Source organism: Argopecten irradians, chromosome 15, assembly GCF_041381155.1.
Source record: "Argopecten irradians isolate NY chromosome 15, Ai_NY, whole genome shotgun sequence".
Lineage (NCBI taxonomy): Eukaryota > Metazoa > Mollusca > Bivalvia > Pectinida > Pectinidae > Argopecten > Argopecten irradians.
This window is the reverse complement of record NC_091148.1, coordinates 10,919,137-10,938,816: the sequence shown is the minus strand read 5'-3', so window position 1 is coordinate 10,938,816 and position 19,680 is coordinate 10,919,137. Positions and strand designations below refer to the sequence as shown.

The 19,680-nt window shown below is 39.1% G+C and overlaps 1 protein-coding gene across 1 annotated transcript in view; it reads right to left on the bottom strand.

Moving 5' to 3' along the window:
- Positions 1–14,885, bottom strand: part of LOC138308495 (uncharacterized) — a 45,139-nt gene extending 30,254 nt beyond the window's left edge. The window contains exon 1 of the mRNA XM_069249501.1: positions 13,816–14,885. Coding sequence (XP_069105602.1) covers positions 13,816–13,936 — 121 coding nt within the window. The 5' untranslated portion in view covers positions 13,937–14,885. The remainder of the gene's footprint in view (positions 1–13,815) is intronic.
- Between the last annotated feature and the right edge of the window lie 4,795 nt (positions 14,886–19,680).

Below are 19,680 nucleotides of genomic sequence, written 5' to 3'. Positions count from 1 at the left end.
TGGGAACGATACAGAACCTAAACATGATTACACAGAAGGTATAGATACCGTTGTAAAAACATTAAACAAATTGATCGAAATTCGGAAGTTCTGCGCTACTCAATTCCAAGGCTGAAACATCCACTGAAGATAACTGTACCACAAGGCAATGCCACAATCAATCATCGCAGGATAATAGAATGCTTTTTTTGTCTTGTGACGCGTACTGTGTATTTGCAAATATTCGAGAGGGTTTAATTTTCGCTGATTTTGTGAATTGATCTATATTAGTAAAATTTGATTCCTTGTTAAAGCTTTCAAAAGGGTGATACAGATATTATAGTCTATAGTATAAATGACGCTTTTAAAAGCTACAAAGAAAATAAACACTCTCGAATAAATTCCAAGCAGTAAATCGTGAAATCTGCATCCGTGGAATTCAACAACTTTTCAGTACTGTATAGTAACCCATTTTCACGTGCATTTGAATTTCGCTAAGTAGGCGAAATATAGACCTATAAACAAGCTCAATTTCGCGGTAATCGAATTTCGCGATTAATTTGGGTCTTTTTCATGGTCACTCGGTGATAAGTAAAATACTTTTAATTAAGATTCCTTATGCTTCTACTGCTCTTCAGAACATCCTAGTTATTCTGGCCTCGATTTCTGGAAACAAACGTGCAAACTTCAGTCAAAACTCAATTTTTCTCCTGGTCAAATCTAAAGTAAAAATGTTTGACATCAGTCAATTCTTTACTACTGTTCATTTCGAGATATCGGCGCCCGGATTAAAAATAACCTAGATAACGAAAATCATTTAACAGAGAAAATTTATCATACTCAATAAGTATGCATACTAAAACACGACTTCGCCTAGATTCCAAGCAATCTGATTAAAATAGTGTCAACGTGGATATTTTCGTGAGTCAATATTTTCTATAGGTCAGCTTTCAATGCCTTCGTGGAGTGGTATTATCCGAATACCATATGCAATTTTCTTATTGATATGTTCAATATAAGCGAAAATGTCATAACGCGAATAATTCCATTTTTACAGTACTGTACATATACAGTGATAAGGAACTAAACGCTTGATGTGTGCGACATAAGCGAAGATTTCCACAACCCAAAAAATTCCAATTTTATAGTAAAGTACATATACGGTAACAAGGAACTGAACGTTTGATGTGTTCGATCGAAGTGAAAATTTCCATAACGCGAACAATGCCATTCTAACAGTACAGTACATATTTAAACATTGAACGTCTTTCAGATGGCATTCATAGCCAATATGCATGCCAACTGGACAGAGGCAAATTGCTTGTTGATTAAGACGTTCAATGCTAATATCTAAATTTGATAAAAATTTTATGATGAAGTATTGAGATTTTGTGTCTATAATGAATAAATAAGTCGTTAGGCCAACAAAAAAACATGTATGTTTCAGGTACCCCTACCTACCCTAGTTTTTACCTCCGACCCTACCTATTTTATCACACTTTTTCAAAACAATAATGTGGTGTGTGAAGTTTTCAATTTAGATTTTTACGCTGGCTTTAAGTTTATCCAGATAAAGTTCAATAATGGTAATGAGAAATAAAAGACTTCTAGCCAGCCTACTTTGTAATAGAGTAATAAAGCAACTCAACCCCTCCCCCACCTCTCCTATAAAAATAAAATTAAAAATAAAATAAAATAAAATAAAATAAATTCCCGACCGACCTACCCTATTTTTTCAGTCATGTAACCTGAAACATGCATATACATTTTTTGGCCTTATCGTTAAAGATGGAACAGCCATTTGAACAGTCATCTTCCGTGATCGCTGGCACGACAATTGTGACGTCACAAATTAATCATAATGGCGTCATATTAAGCAGATGGCAGTTCATAGACCATTAATGCCAACTGCGCTTGTGAGGTTATATAAGTGGGACTGCAATGACGAGTTCGATAGAATAGAACACGTCATTGCAGATAGTTGTATTGTATGATAAGAAACTGAACGCTTCCCCTCCAGAGCATTGGTTACATATACCACTTCCCCTGCCTATCCCCTGATTTGATTTAAAGTTTCCTACTTTTTTCAACTTTAGTCGGATAGTAATTTCCTTTACAATGTTGATGCTACATTTTGTAACTAAACGTAAAGCGATTTTAAACTGTGTACAGCTTATTCGCCTCTATTGTTCATGCATTGGCAGAACCTGACAAGGTCTTGTAGCAAACAGCCCAACAAGAGATAAAAGAACCTTTGTGTATCCGTACATCAAACCAGAAATGTTCTTTATTCACTTAAAATGGAGATTTAGGAGGCTGTTTTAGTGATGAGTACAGCTAGCATGCCCTTTTGTCTTTGTCACCGGGAGCGAAAAATCAATAGGAAACAGACATTATGTAATAACAAAAAACACAAACTTTGTTTAAAGAATAAATCAGTTTCTTTCGGTTTCTGAAATTACCTACATTAAATTGCAAATTCGCATTAAAATCTACATTTCTTTGCAATTTATATTCTTAACCATCATCGATTTTTACGCCATGGCTGCTTATTTATGGCCGATCATGCCTGATATTTTTCTAATACAGAATCTATTAACTTAAATATATTTGTTCAGCGTTCTCACATCTGTTAATGCCACCAAAAGAAAATATTATTTAAAATGTTCAAATTATTTTAGTCGGGTTCAGCACAAGTTGACCTTAATCAAAATAGACAACATATTATGAGATTGTGCTCATACTGCTGTCAGGAAGCAAAAACAATCGACATTTATCGATCAAATTCAATGAAAATGTCATGGTTTGATAATAAATAGGACTCCATTGCAGTAAACAAAGAATGATTAACCTTGGCGAAGATTGTGTTTGAAGCTTATGATAAATGACATCAATTGAAACCGATACTCTGTTCAGTTAAAACAGACACCAGTATTTGCTCAGGTTACATTGCCTACGGTACAAAATAATTCCACAATACAATGAGAAATAAATCTTCATGTCTATTTCCAGCACAACGAAATTCAACTCGACATATTGAACCACCGATATTGACATCACTCCCTACGGCACGCCGTACCGTGGCATTTATAGAGAATCATTGTTTTTGTGTGTGATGCTTAGTTATATATCATCGGCGATGGAACTCGCTTGGTCAGAATACATTTATTTATATCATAATGTACAATTGCTATATTGAAGTAATTATCTTCTAAACTACAATATTTATACGCTAGAATCATGTTTCTTGCGTAGTAAGAGTGAATTATATATATTGAATATCTTAATATTTTACAGTATTTGTTTCCATATGTGTTTTTATATTACGATTCGTATTCTTTAAGAGGGTTCTCCATTAACTTACATTTTTATAGCAATGGTACAGCTCACTTAAAAATGCTCCACCGTTGACGAATGGTATTTTTTCTCTATCGAAAACAGAAGCAGACGAATAAGTATTTTTCTTGAGCTGCAAAAGTTACTTACTTTACACCATTACCACCATGGAAAAGTTTGATCTTCTAATTTTACTTTACGATAAAACTATCAAAAATAATTAATTGCATCCTGAAAAAAATCCGTGGCAATACGTCCTATATCATGGAATGAAGTACTGATTGCACATGCACCAAAAGCAAAAGAAATTATTTTTATATTATTTTTTGTGTTTATTAGACATAAACATACACGATGAAACACCAATTATTGTTCAAATAATGAATATATTTTATGCCCTGTCGGCGATGGAGCATCTTTAACGTATATGCGCAAAGTGACAGTATATGATCAACCTGATAATAGTGGCTGCAATTTTGTAGAAGCAGATTTAGAAGTACCCATATTGATGTAGCTAAACGTCATTGGCTATTTCGTCAATGTAAACGCTGTTATAATCTGAGTACGCTATGGTTATATTTAAGTAAGAGTATTTAGGGAATCGTTATGGTCTAAAGTGTGTGACACTCTTCAACTGAGCACTCCTTCTTGATAAAGGAGCGATTTGTAACATGGTGTCTGGTATATGAGCGCTTGCAATTGGCCTTTTGTGTTCCGGCTAGCGTTAGGAGGACCTAGGTTCAAAACAAGGCCTGACAGCTTTATTTGTATTAGTAGGACGTCCGAATTCTTCAAAGGCGACTAAATTTGGAATGATATTTTTTTCTCTTCTTCCTGGCAGACTTTCTTTTGTTGAGAGCTGGCCCGTGTGAGGACGCTTTAGGTTCTGTTCTCTGGCTGAGGCATACCATAGTCTATCAAAGTGGTGTATTTTTGTATCTGCTCCTGCTGCTTAGCTTTACGCTTAAACTAGCATCAATGGAGTGGGACGACTGGTTTGCTCGTTGTTAGGGATAATGTAACTGTGTGTGTTCGATATTTCTGGCAGCATTCTTCATTGAGATTACACTATGAAAAGAGGTGAAAACTGAAAATTCCACTTTCACAAAGAGACACGTCACGAATATACCGCAGCCTCACAGATCACAGACATCTCCACAAACAAGATATCCCTCCATCAGACTCCTCGCCAGCTTTCTTCTAGAATTACGAGTTTGAAACCAAAGTGGAACGGTTGTGTAGTAATGACCAAAGGGCGATAGTTTATCCTGCTCAGTCCAATTTTTCACCGTTACTAAAACATGAAATGGTCTGAAAAAGCTTTGCTATTAATCCACATCATATGTTAATGTATATCTCGACATACAATGTATTACCACAAGCCATCCACTTCGGGGTGGCGAGTTCGAACCCCATATGTGGTTGTTCCCATTTTCATTTGTACTGACCGCTGGTCGGTGGGTTTTTTTTCACACTGGCTTCCCAAAACCTTTAAATCTGACACGTCCTGGCAATTAATAGAATGTTAAACTAATAAACAAACAAAAAACAACACTTAACGACGTGTTTATACGATTTTAAACTCCAGAATCTCAAGAATCTATTCAGTATCTTAAACAAAATCAAAACAGACAAATTCCCTCTACTTAAAGAGATACTCGCCAAGCACAATCCTAACTTATCCATCAGCAGTTGCGTCGGTGTATATATAAATTGTATACAAAAGTACATCCGGAGCGAGCACAGCGCAGTCGCACTGGCAGGCATTTGGCACGTTCTAAGCACGAGCCAGTGTATATATAATTACTTGTGTGTAACATAACCTTGAAAAGATGTAAACCTGCAAAGATTAGGTTAGATAACAGATACACACCGGAAATGAGGGAACAGGCGTTTGTAAGCAGTGACAAAGTGGCAGCCAGTTGGGAACCTTCGTCACTTTCCGTTTGGTTTACGGAAAGTGCCGAAGGTTCCCGATTGAGTGACATCCTGAACTACAGAAAATGCGAAAAACTTTATATCGGTTTTCTCTGTAAGCCAATACATAAAATCGTAGTTCTTTCTAGTGGTGAATGACATGATAACACCGGTAAATGTTTTAGCTCCAGCTCTCGCATCAAAGTGGGGTGCTCGTTTCCAAAACTTCCGCCTGTACATAAAAATGGCGACTAGTTACCAGCTGTCAATGTAATGCGACTAAGAGGGGTGTGCTGCTCCGTATCTTTAGATAAAATAGTTATAAATATATATCGTTTATGAAGGTCTTCAGAATCAGCAGAAAAACCTAACTCATACACAAAAAGTTCCACATTGTATAGCCATGTAGATTTTAACGTTTGTAGCCCCCCCATCCCCGACTGTGTGAATGCGCCTAAGACTTCCCCCTCCCTTTTCCTTCCATAGTATACTTACCTCACTGTTCTCTTTCCGAGTCCAAAACATTTAACTTAAGATCGATATAAGCCAACCACGGGAAGTTCTTTTCCCTGCCATAACGTTACCCCCTTGGCGTCTTTTTTCCCGTCGTTTTCTCTTGAAAGCCCCTTGTAGGGCCCGTTGTGTATTATTTCCGTAACCCATGAAAAAACCCTTTCTATTTCCCATACTCGCATGAGAAACCCCTTCTGTATCTCATGTAGCTCCATCCGCAACAACGCCATAGTCCCCTTTCCTTCTTCTATCTTCTAAAGCCCCCCCCCCGAAACCCCGCGCCCCGTGGGGGCCTCCTTCTATCTCCCCTGACCCCATGATAGCCCTCTCTATTTCCAGTACCTCTCCCCTTTGAGGGCCCTTCTACATATCTCCCGTACACCCTGACAGCCTCTTTCTATCACCCGTCATCCACCATATTTAGAACCCTTTTTATCTCCCGCACACCCTCCTTGAGAGCCCCCATTCTATCCCCGTACCACACACACCCTTGAGGGCCTCATTCTCTTTCCCGTACCGATTTGATTGCCCCATTCTATCTCATCTATCCCCCACCCCGAGGGCTTCCAATCTACATAATCTATCTCCAGTGCCCCCATTCTATCTCTGGTGTACCCACTTGAGAGTCCATTATATTTCCCGTGTACGACTTGAGGGCCCCATCCTATTCCCCGTACCCTCTTGAGGGTCCGCATTCTATTTCGCGTGTATCCCTTGGAGGGTCCCCTTCTATCTCCCGTGAACCCGCTTGATTGCCCCATTCTGTCTCATGTACCCCTCTGTGGGCCCCCCATTATATTTACTCTATCTCCCGCACCCCTGAGTGACCCCATTCTATTTCTCGTTATCTCCCTTGACGGTCACATTCTATCTCCCGTGTACCCCATTGAGGGCCCCAATTCTGTCTCCCGTGTACCCACTTGAGAGTCCATTCTATTTCCCGTGTAACCCCTTGAAGGCCCTCATTCTATCTCCTGTACCCCTCTGAGGGTCCCCGTTCTACATATTCTATCTCTTCTATCCCCTGAGGACCCCCATTCTAGCCCCAGTACCCTCTCGGGGCCCAATTCTATATTCCGTTCCCCTGAGAACCCCCATTCTTTTTCCCGTGTACCCCCTTGAGCGCCCCCATTCTATATCCCGTGCCCCTGAGGGCCCCATTCTATATATTATATCAACCGTATTCCCTGAGGATCCCCATTCTATTCATATCCTGTACCCTGTTAGAACCCCCATTCTATTTCCTGTGTACCCCTTTGATGGCCCCCATTCTATATCCCGTACTCCCTGTGGGCCCCCATTCTACATATTATATCTATCGTAGCCCCTGAGACCCCCCATTCTACATATCCCGTACCCCGTGAGGACCCCCATTCTATTTCCCGTACCCCCTGAGAACCCCCATTCTATTTCCCGTACCCCCTCCGAGGGCCCCTCTATATCCGTCCACGGTGTACTTACACTGTTGTTTTATGAGATACAGCAGCTGATGTACACATCTATGTGTAAATAAACGAACATATCTTCATCAGCTGTTGTTAGAACGAGATGCTTTATCACAAAAGCATGTTTCCTACACACGCAGTGTATCAATCCGCAGACAGAATACCTACCGTCTCTACCAGGTGCATGTGGATTCCAGGTTTTAACTTTCAAAATCTATTCAAGTATTTGATCATTACCAAGATATTAAAAGCATTTTATATATTGATCGATCAATCAATAAAGGGTTTTGTGTTCCTTTGTTTCCTTTACAACGGTTCCAAGTTCTACTCTTTAAAACTGTTTTGAACCCGTCACTACATCCATTAGCGTAATGTAATATTCAAATGTTATCCTAGTTTTTATGACTCTGCGCAACCACAAATTTTAAATGTAAATAATTAAAACGCGGCGCAATTTGCGAATAGCTAACCATGGTGTCAACCCAAAAGTAACACTGGTAACTAAGTTTACCTATTCCATCGATTTACAATATACATTTATTTTGGAGCGTTCATATGCAAGACAATTTTGCAAGCATTTTGAAATGCTAATTAAGTCTGTACATTTTGATAATATAAGGTCCACGAAAATAAATGTTTATACAAAATATTGTCTTAATACAGTTCCTTTGCCAAGATTTATTCCAGATACGTATTTTATATAATATTCTTGTTATTTTATGACCACGATTCACACATATACTATGATACTTAGTAGTGTAATAGTGTTGTTGTTGTTGTTAAACCATTAACAATAATAAAATACGAAAATCAGAACATATCTTACATATATGAGGCATGCATTTTTGTTGCGCTATATATGTTCATGTTACCTTTTTACTTCATGGAAATGTTTAATTCATATGTTTATAAACTTATGTTTATCCTTTGAAATTTCAATTTCAACAAAATATAATTTCAAATAAATTGAAATGGGATTTCCTTTGAAATCCTTTGAAATCTGGATTTCAATTTATAACCAAGGAACCCAGCGAACATCAATCAACCTGCTAAGTCTACCATCAACAGGTTATGCACGTGTAATATTATGACCTAGTTATTACCAGGTGCAGAGCACGTGCTGACGAGCGCGAGCTGAAGAGGTAGAAAAAACGAGCTCTTCGCGGGAGGCGATGATACTGGTAGTTTAGGACCCATCGGAAACCAATTAGTTTATAAACTTGTACTCAGCAATAGTTCATACACACGACCTCACGTGCATGTGCATAACCCACTTGTGTATGGGGTTACAGATCAAACTTTTAAACATAGATAACGTATATGAAGTATCTGTCTCGAAGACGTTTGATAGTAATAATGTTATATGTTGATCACGTCTTCGGTCCCTATAAACTACTTTCAGCAACTACAGGTTTAGCGACATTGACTGGACATCTTGACCATTAGGTCCTAACTGTATATCGGTCCTTGACTGTACATCTTGGCCGTTCGATCCTGACTGTACATCTTGACCATTCGGTCCTGACTGTACACATCTTGACCATTCGTCCTTACCGTTTATTTTATAAAACTACTTTCAACATCAGATGTACTGGCTGAGCGTTCAATTCTCTGTATAACAATACAGTAGCATAGCCGATTCTTAATGTTCTGTAATTGGTACCAACGTGAGTGATGAATAAATTAGAACAAACATCAATAGTTATCATTAATTATCCAAATAGATTAATATAATTATGTGTCTCTCCATATTAATGTGTACAGATCTCAATTTGTGTTCCTAAATATGCATGTCAGAATGATTACATATCTTAAATTGTGGTCTCAAAACCACTCCCACCCACGCGAGGAAGATAACACAATATACGAGAGACCATTGGTGCATATTTCTTGATAAGGCACATGCTTATGCTGCGATAGCATGCACAGGGACAGGAGATGTGGTTTGAAAGATTACTTATAATTCGAATTTTGCGTACCCTAATCTGTGCAGAATATTTGGTTATACTTTGCAATATTAATTGTGAATTAAACATGCTCCACCGCCAACAGAGCAGAAATGATACCCATCATTTGATCAATAATTGGTGTTTAATTGTGTATACATTGGTCTAATTAACACAAAAAGTAATTCAAAATAATTTATTTTGCTTTAGGTGCATGCGCAATCAGTACTTCATTCCATATAGGATATAGTGCCACGGATTTTTTTCGGGAAGCAATTAATTATTTTTGATATTTTCATCTTGAAGTAAAATTAGAAGGTCAGACTTTTCAATGGTGGTAAATAGTGTAAAGTAAGTAACTTTTGTAACAGAAGGAAAATACTAAATCATCTGCTCTTGTTTTTGATAGAGAAAAAATACCATTTGTCAGCGGTGGAACATCTTTAAGTAATTAATATACACACCAAAACAATGGTTCTCAAGTCCCTGTGACTAGAATTTGTCGTCATGGGACTGTGATTTGACGAATTAATTTTATACACGCCAAAACGATGGATTCCATATTATATAAACTTTATTTATTTTACATCGATTGAGAAACAAGTTATACAACTTATATAAATCACTCTCGATGGCCCGGATGTAAGCGCGCGAGGGGTCTTAGTGTGGGAGGAAACCGGAGTACACGGAGAAAACCCGCGTGATCGGGCAGGTGACCCCTGCCCTTTTCACGTCCGTGCCGGGGATCGAACTCCGTCCGGCTAGGTGAAAGGCGAGCGGCTTCACTACTACACCACCCGATCACCCAAGATGGATCCCATATCCCAGTGATTAAAGCCCTGTAACTATAAAATAAACTGTATTTGATTCTCCTGGCCCCTGTGACTGCATATCGGAATTCTTCTTGAAAAGTAAACAAGATTCCTGAGCTTTTATCACCGATCCCGATATGCCAGCTCATATAAAACAAACCACATGTAAGTTCAGACTGGTACAGACGTCAGGCGGTGAACTAAAAAGTTGATGTTGTATGTGTCGAGATTGACAGATTTAACACTCTTTAAACCGGCCTCGTACAACACAAGTCAGCTTATCAGCAACAGATATCGTCTAAAATTTGTCGGATGTATCATTTCTTTTACCTTACAGAATATTTGTGGTTATTGGTGATTGATTGTAAGTCTTCAACAGCACAGACCGTAACGTTGATGTGATGTATCCGTAATTGAGGAGTAAGCATTTTAACCTAGCTATTAATAGGCGAAATCTTTAAAAGAGATATCTTAGAATTTTGTATTTTAAATATAGATTCAATAGTACAACAAATAAGATATTCGTCAAGTATACCCATCAAACATGAGTCTTTGCTAAGGCATTGATTATACAATTATCAACCTGTTTTCAGGTGGATACGGTGATTTGTCAACCCGAAGAAGTAACTTGAAGCTATAAATAAACCAATGTAAAAAACAACATGTAAATAAACCTTTACTTTTATCAGAAATAACCCATATCTTTTATAAGAAGAGAAGTACATGTATATTGTAAGATGATGGAATCACTTTACTTGTCACAATTTAGCGTAATTATTTTCAATTGGTTCTTTTATTTACGATTGATGAGTAGAGGTTCAGATATAATTACATTGAATCCACGATAATCCGGACAACTTTATTCCCCGCCGGATAATAAACCGGATAACGGTTTTTTCCGGACTGACGAACTATGTGTTCTTTGTCAATATCTAAAGTCACGGTAATCCAGTAGAACGTGATACTGTCGTCCGGACTGTGAGTTTTCCGGACTAAAGGCGTCCGGATTATCAGGTCCCGCTATATATTGTATTCTAGTCATATATAACATACTACTGTACACTGTAATGGCATAAAAACGCAAGCTTTAATTTCCATTGGTAATGTATTAATATCTATTGTAGACCTGTCTCCCTTTACTCTCCACAAATACTGTAGTTACGTTCACAATAGCGTTACAGTAAACGTTTCCATAAGTCTGCATAAGAGAATCATATATACTAGATTAGTGAAGATATTTATCGATATACGATAAAGAGTGTAATCTAATATATGGCTACTGTTCGGTCTCCGTCGGGCTATATATCTTTACATGGAACTCAGAGTCATGAATGACTTCATCCAAAATGAAATTTTGGTATTGATAATTGAACTTATTTTGTCACGAGATACAAACGTAAAATACTGGTGTAATATGTACCCATTAACCAAAGTTTTAGTAATAATTCGCCGGTTGAACTCAGAACTCAAAATATCACCCCTAGTTTGAAACGTAGAATCAGACGTAGGCTATTGCATAGTGAGCAAAAATAATTAATTCACCCCTTAAATTTATAATGGACTGGTCTAGTCTTCGATTTAGATGATTCTAAATGTGTTTTCAGGGACGAATAGTAACTTGCTAACTTACTACATACTAAATACATACTATGCACAGTAGTTTAGTACAGTACGTTGTCCAACTATCTCTAACAAAGGTCAACGGCCGCGCCAATAACCTAAAATGATTGAGGTTAATGTTGGGCTTCATCTTTGGTTAAAGCACAGGCGATTGACGTTCTGACAATAATACAGAGCATATACATATATGAATACCCTCTTAACGTGTATATTAATATATAGCATAATATATGAATAAATTATCTATATATATATTCTATAAACATTTTATTATATATAGTTTACGATCTACCTTATTAACAGAACTTTATGCTCCTGTGGTTAATGTTACATCATATTAACCTTATCAAAGGTTAATAATTGTTGCATATTTTGGGGTGAGTCTTGTCAAGCTCCAAGAAACTAGAACAATTGGAAACAATACCAGTTATACCAACAATCAACGCTTACAAACGTGTATGTGTGCCATCGCAACTCAATTGGTACACGTACAAAACACGATTTGACCTCTGACCTCACGACTGCAATGTCTATTTATACCTTACTCTGATATATGTTATAACCTAAATCATGCATTCTACCAAACACAACCAGCAAAAGGGGAATCTCACACTTGGTCACATGACCTCCTGGTGGTGCCATGATGGCCTAGTGGTAGAGGTGTCTGATAATTTACCACTAACCTGTCATTTAACCACTTGACCACTCTTGACCACTACTGTTCAGTTAGTAAAGGTCTCTGAGGTATGCTATTATAATACACACATTGGAGTGGTCAAGGTCTCTGACCACTATCGGCCAAGGTCAGTGGTTATGATGTCAGACATTCTACCATTATCGGCCAAGGTGTCTAGCTGACACTTTTAGAAACAGAGAACAAAAAAGAGTTATCAAATTTAGCAAAATACATTAAATTATGTAATAAAATAAGAAATAACATGTTATAAGCTAAAATTAGCATAATCCCTCTACACTAGTCTTATGTATACTTAAGAGGGTTGTTGTGTGTCAGTGTACATGTATGTATGGTGAGAGTGAGTGTGTGTTGCATGGATGCAAGTGTGAATTCTGTGTATTGTGTTTATATATATGTATTGTTTCAAACCGATGAGCCGAAAGGCGCAAGGTAATAAAAGAATTGAATTGAATTGACATTCTACCACTATCTACCTATGCGTCTGACAAGGTGAGAGGTTATGAGGTGTCTGACATTCTACCACTTGTCATTCGCCATTTGGGGCTCACCAATTGCAGTTTCTAACTAATCCACTCACCCCTGAAAAGTCACGATAAACTATTCCAGCCTTTGAATATGAACTGTAAAAATGCTTCTTAAAGGGTAAATGGGTTCATGGTCGTTATATTTCCTTGTTAGAGACGTAATCAATGATACAAATTGACTCGAAACACAGACAAATTATACATTAGATGTATCATTAGATCGACCACCAAAATTACAGAGCATCATTTGGTATTTCCTGACTGCAATACACCCACACTATCCATGTAAGAGCACATTTGAGCTGATCCTTGGAAAGCTCGTTAGAAGTTCTCTTATTCTTATTGCAAACGCATCCAACACATTGCTATATATACATATATACATATATCTGTATAGATAATTATAACAAAACCCGATTGGGAGTTAACAGATAAGTTAAACCAAATTGGGACGATTCGTCTCAATATATAGTCAAGAAATTTATATCGGCTAATAGATTCACTCGAAATTTCGTCAATTTTTATTTTGGTTGGAATTGAAGAAGGATGCTACAATAAGCAAGACCAGGGCATATCGATAAACTCATTACACACACCAAAACAAATTACACAGTATATATATATACCTTAACTTGAATAGATTTTTTATGTTATGGAGATATAACACAAAAATCTGAGTGTACTCTAAATAAACCGCGAAGCGGTTTATGATGAGAGTACACTCAGATTTTTGTGTTATATCTCCATAACATAAAAAATCTATTCAAATTAATCCTTATAATTCAATTTACTAAAGATAATCTCTTCAACATTTAAAATTCATTTTGGGACTCTTTTGTCTATGAAATCATGATCATTACGCCGTCATCTCAGCCAATCAGAAGCAACGTTATAAACGGCGACGCCATTTTTTCCTATATGGGCTGATAAAGTAAATTTTTAAGCCAATGAAAATGCTCGTAACAAGCAAAACAAATTACACATTATATATATATACCTACATCGCTTTACATCGTTGGTACTTACCTCTGTACAGGCACCGTTTTTTCGTAAACGTAAGGGGCCCTCTCCTTTCAACTCGCCCTAATATGCTGTCTAAATCTATATTGTCGAAACGACTGCTACCATCCTCTTCCAAATCGGACATTTTATGAATGTCCTTGAAGACTATAAAACACAACAGTACGTTTAGTATGTTTACATATCCCGAAAATGTCGTCTGCTATTTCGGCAGCACTTAGCCGTTACTCCATGACGTCTGCTAGTTCGCCTCTCACGCGCGCCCTTGCTGGCTTGTTCGTTTCGTATTTTTCTCTGTGAGTGTATATATGATTCCTCGTGACTTTGAAGGTTAAACACTTGTGTGTAAATAGACTAAATCGACAGCAATACGCGATGATAAACATTCAGCATCTCTAATAAACACCCCTCGGGGTTATTGCTTCACAAATAGACATCCACTTCTTTACATACAAAGTCATTGTAATTCCAATCAGGGCTCGCTTACGTCACAACGGAACTTTGAGAACGAATAACGAGGAAACGAAATAGATTTGTCAGATACACGCAACGAAGTGTATATACGGCAAATCACTTCCAACTGTCTGTACATCTGTGGTTGAGCTATAAATCCCGGAGGTCAAGAAATATCTCTGATAAGAACTATTCTATTTGCCTTATTTACATACAGATAAAGTGCGGGTATTTATACAATTATCGCACGCGCGTATCGGTGCAACCATGCACGCGGAATAACATAAAGTTACCCATGACGTAATGATGCGTATCAAGAGGTTGACCGCGGTAAGGGAGGACACACTGAGTAGTGCTCGCTCTATAACACTGTGCATCCGTCTACTTACAACAACTTCAGAAAGAACCAGCCAAAACGAAAAATGGTGTTGTTTTAGACATTCATGAGCAATTTGCCAACATCTAAGCACACATCCAATTGTGTATACATATATAACTGCTTCTGTCTGTAACATGAAATGGAGTTTCCATATTCCTCGCGGCTACGGTGATGGTAACACGGTACAGCACCAATATAGAGAGGAAACTGTATACCCCCGTCCCGACGGGGAATCGCGAGCGCCAAAAACCATCTCGTGTATCAAAACTTAAACATTAAACGGTATATTCCACAAAAGATCGGATCTATCGAACATGTACATGGTCTCTCCGAGAACCTTTCATAGACAAGTGCGTCATAATACTCCATAGAGGATATAAAAATATGCCGAACGATAACTACTTGTTGTTATTTTACTTCTTTACAGAATAAACAAAGTTATTCAAAATGTAAAATCATCCAGAAATGAGCTCGTGTCTTTTGTGACTTTAAAAATAACTTACTCATGTGAATAGAATTATCTCTATCAATACAGGCTTTTTCCCGTTTACCGCTGCACATTAGTTACAATTTACATAGACATAGAACTCCGTATACAAATTTTTCTCCCTCACTTTCACCCCCTCCCTCACTCTCTCTAACCCTCTCATTCACTCTCATCGTCGCACTCTCACCCTCACTCTGATCCTCTCACCCTCATCCTCACTGTGATCCTCTCACTCTCATACCATCACCCTCACTTTCATACTCTGACCCTCACTCTCATACTCTCACTGTCATACTCTCACCCTCTCCCTCACTCTCATACTCTCACCCTCACCCTCACACTCACACTCACTCTCTTACCCTCACACTCACTCTCTTACCCTCACACTCACTCTCTTACCCTCACACTCACTCTCTTACCCTCACACTCACTCTCTTACCCTCACACTCACTCTCTTACCCTCACACTCACTCTCTCACACTCACTCTCTCACTCTCTCACCCTCACACTCACTCTCACACTCATTCTCTATCTCGCGAATATATGGGAAGGATCTATAATAGGTTATTTAAGGGAGCTATGTTTACACGTTGGTACTTTTCGTACCTGTGTTTGAATTTAAAATGATTAATCCATCCCAACCTTCAGAATATATGATAAATGATATCGATCTTGCGAAAGATTATTATATCATATATACGTTCATGTGTTCCTATCACCATAGAATTGTTAACCATTTGATGAAAAGGTTGTTTTAATTGAATTGCTCAAATAAGAAATTTAATTGGTGTTTTATTGATGTGTACAACGTTGACATTTTAATTAATTTCATTTTATTTTCAGTAAAATACATGGGAGGTTACTCTGATTTCTTTAGATATGCTTTGAGTACATGTATGTTTACCAGGCAGATAGACCAATTATCTGATATACAGTTAATCCCCTACCGGTACTTCTACATTGTACTAATCCCTATATATATCGTCACCGACGGATACAGTTGACTACACACATGTAGGACACATAATATTATAAACAAGAATAATTTTTGTATAACTTGTTAATTGAAGTTTTTATTATATATTTCTTCCTTATTAAACCATAAATGCTAAGTAGGTACAAACTGATGTAGCGCGTTTCCTTTCCATTGTGACCGAATAAGCATTACAAGTTTCGTTTACACTTTAAAGTTTGAAACATATAGGATTGTGGTACGAGTTGTCATTATCACAGGGAACTGTGGAAAGTTTGTCTCTACAGCTAATGCATTAAGAAATTGCTGAAATACCTGATGTGTGTTTGTCTTTACTATAGAATTAACCATACCGATCACAAGGGACTGTGGCATGTTTTTCTCTAAAATATTAGAGAACTGCGATTCGTGCCTTTCTTAACTATATAACGCATAACAAATGCAGAGATACATAGTGGTACGGTATACCGGGTAGGGGTAGGGGGTAATGGTAGAGGTTTAAGGAAAAGGTAAACGAGTAACAGGTACAGAGTAGGAGTTAGATGGTAAAAGGTAGAGAGTAACGAGTAGGGGTTAGAGGTTTAAGGAAAAGGTAAACGAGTAACAGGTACAGAGTAGGAGTTAGATGGTAAAAGGTAGAGAGTAACGAGTAACAGGTACAGAGTAGGGGTTAGATGGTAAAAGGTAGAGAGTAACGAGTAACAGGTACAGAGTAGGGGTTAGATGGTAAAAGGTAGAGAGTAACGAGTAACAGGTACAGAGTAGGGGTTAGATGGTAAAAGGTAGAGAGTAACGAGTAACAGGTACAGAGTAGGGGTTAGATGGTAAAAGGTAGAGAGTAACGAGTAACAGGTACAGAGTAGGAGTAAGATGGTAAAAGGTAGAGAGTAACAGGTACAGAGTAGGGGTTAGATGGTAAAAGGTAGAGAGTAACGAGTAACAGGTACAGAGTAGGGGTTAGATGGTAAAAGGTAGAGAGTAACGAGTAACAGGTACAGAGTAAGGGTTATATGGTAAAAGGTAGAGAGTAAAGAGTAACAGGTACCGAGTAAGGGTTATATGGTAAAAGGTAGAGAGTAACGAGTAACAGGTACAGAGAAGGAGTTAGATGGTAAAAGGTAGAGAGTAACGAGTACAGGTACAGAATAGGGGTTAGATGATAAAACGTAGAGAGTCACGAGTAACAGGTACAGAGTAGGGGTTAGATGGTAAAACGTAGAGAGTAACGAGTAACAGGTACATGTACAGAGTATGGGGTAGACGGTACATGATACGGAGGTACATGGTAAAGGGTACATGTACAGGCTATGGGGAAAACGGTAATATGATTCGGAAGTACTTGGTAAAGGGTACATGTAAGGGTATGGGTAGACGTACATGATACGGAGGTACATGGTAAAGGGTACATGTACAGGGTAGGGGTACGGTACATGATATACGGAGGTACATGGTAAAGGGTACATGTACAGGGTATGGGGTAGACGGTACATGATATGGAGGTACATGGTAAAGGGTACATGTACAGGGTATGGGGTAGACGGTACATGATACGGAGGTAAAGGGTACATGTACAGGGTATGGGGTAGACGGTACATGATATGGAGGTACATGGTAAAGGGTACATGTACAGGGTATGGGGTAGACGGTACATGATACGGAGGTACATGGTAAAGGGTACATGTACAGGGTATGGGGTAGACGGTACATGATATGGAGGTACATGGTAAAGGGTACATGTACAGGGTATGGGGTAGATGGTACATGATATGGAGGTACATGGTAGGGTACATGTACAGGGTAGGGGGTAGACGGTACATGATACGAGGTAAAGGGTACATGTACAGGGTAGGGGGTAGACGGTACATGATACAGGTAAGGGTACATGTACAGGGTAGGGGGTAGACGGTACATGAAATGGAGGTAAAGGGTACATGTACAGGGTAGGGGGTAGACGGTACATGATACACATGTACAGGGTAGGGGTAGACGGTACATGATACGGAGGTTAAGGGTACATGTACAGGGTATGGGGTAGACGGTACATGATACGGAGGTACATGGTAAAGGGTACATGTACAGGGTATGGGGTAGACGGTACATGATACGGAGGTACATGGTAAAGGGTACATGTACAGGGTATGGGGTAGACGGTACATGATACGGAGGTAAAGGGTACATGTACAGGGTATGGGGTAGACGGTACATGATACGGAGGTACATGGTAAAGGGTACATGTACAGGGTATGGGGTAGACGGTACATGATACGGAGGTAAAGGGTACATGTACAGGGTATGGGGGTAGACGGTACATGATACGGAGGTAAAGGGTACATGTACAGGGTAGGGGGTAGACGGTACATGATACGGAGGTATAGGGTACATGTACAGGGTATGGGGTAGACGGTACATGATACGGAGGTACATGGTAAAGGGTACATGTACAGGGTATGGGGTAGACGGTACATGATACGGGGTAAAGGGTACATGTACAGGGTACATGTACAGGGGGTACATGTACAGGGTAGGGGGTAGACGGTACATGATACGGAGGTACATGGTAAAGGGTACATGTACAGGGTATGGGGTAGACGGTACATGATACGGAGGTACATGGTAAAGGGTACATGTACAGGGTATGGGGTAGACGGTACATGATATGGAGGTACATGGTAAAGGGTACATGTACAGGGTATAGGGGTAGACGGTACATGATACGGAGGTATAGGGTACATGTACAGGGTAGGGGTAGGTAGACGGTACATGATACGGAGGTAAAGGGTACATGTACAGGGTAGGGGGTAGACGGTACATGATACGGAGGTAAAGGGTACATGTACAGGGTAGGGGGTAGACGGTACATGATACGGAGGTATAGGGTACATGTACAGGGTAGGGGTAGACGGTACATGATACGGAGGTAAAGGGTACATGTACAGGGTAGGGGTAGACGGTACATGATACGGAGGTAAGGGTACATGTACGACAGGGTATGGGGTAGACGGTACATGATATGGAGGTACATGGTAAAGGGTACATGTACAGGGTATGGGGTAGACGGTACATGATACGGAGGTACAAGGTAAAGGGTACATGTACAGGGTATGGGGTAGACGGTACATGATATGGAGGTACATGGTAAAGGGTACATGTACAGGGTATGGGGTAGACGGTACATGATACGGAGGTACATGGTAAAGGGTACATGTACAGGGTATGGGGTAGACGGTACATGATATGGAGGTACATGGTAAAGGGTACATGTACAGGGTATGGGGTAGACGGTACATGATATGGAGGTACATGGTAAAGGGTACATGTACAGGGTAGGGGTAGACGGTACATGATACGGAGGTAAGGGTACATGTACAGGGTAGGGGTAGACGGTACATGATACGGAGGTAAAGGGTACATGTACAGGGTAGGGGGTAGACGGTACATGATACGGAGGTATAAAGGGTACATGTACAGGGTAGGGGGTAGACGGTACATGATACGGAGGTAAAGGGTACATGTACAGGGTAGGGGGTAGACGGTACATGATACGGAGGTAAAGGGTACATGTACAGGGTAGGGGGTAGA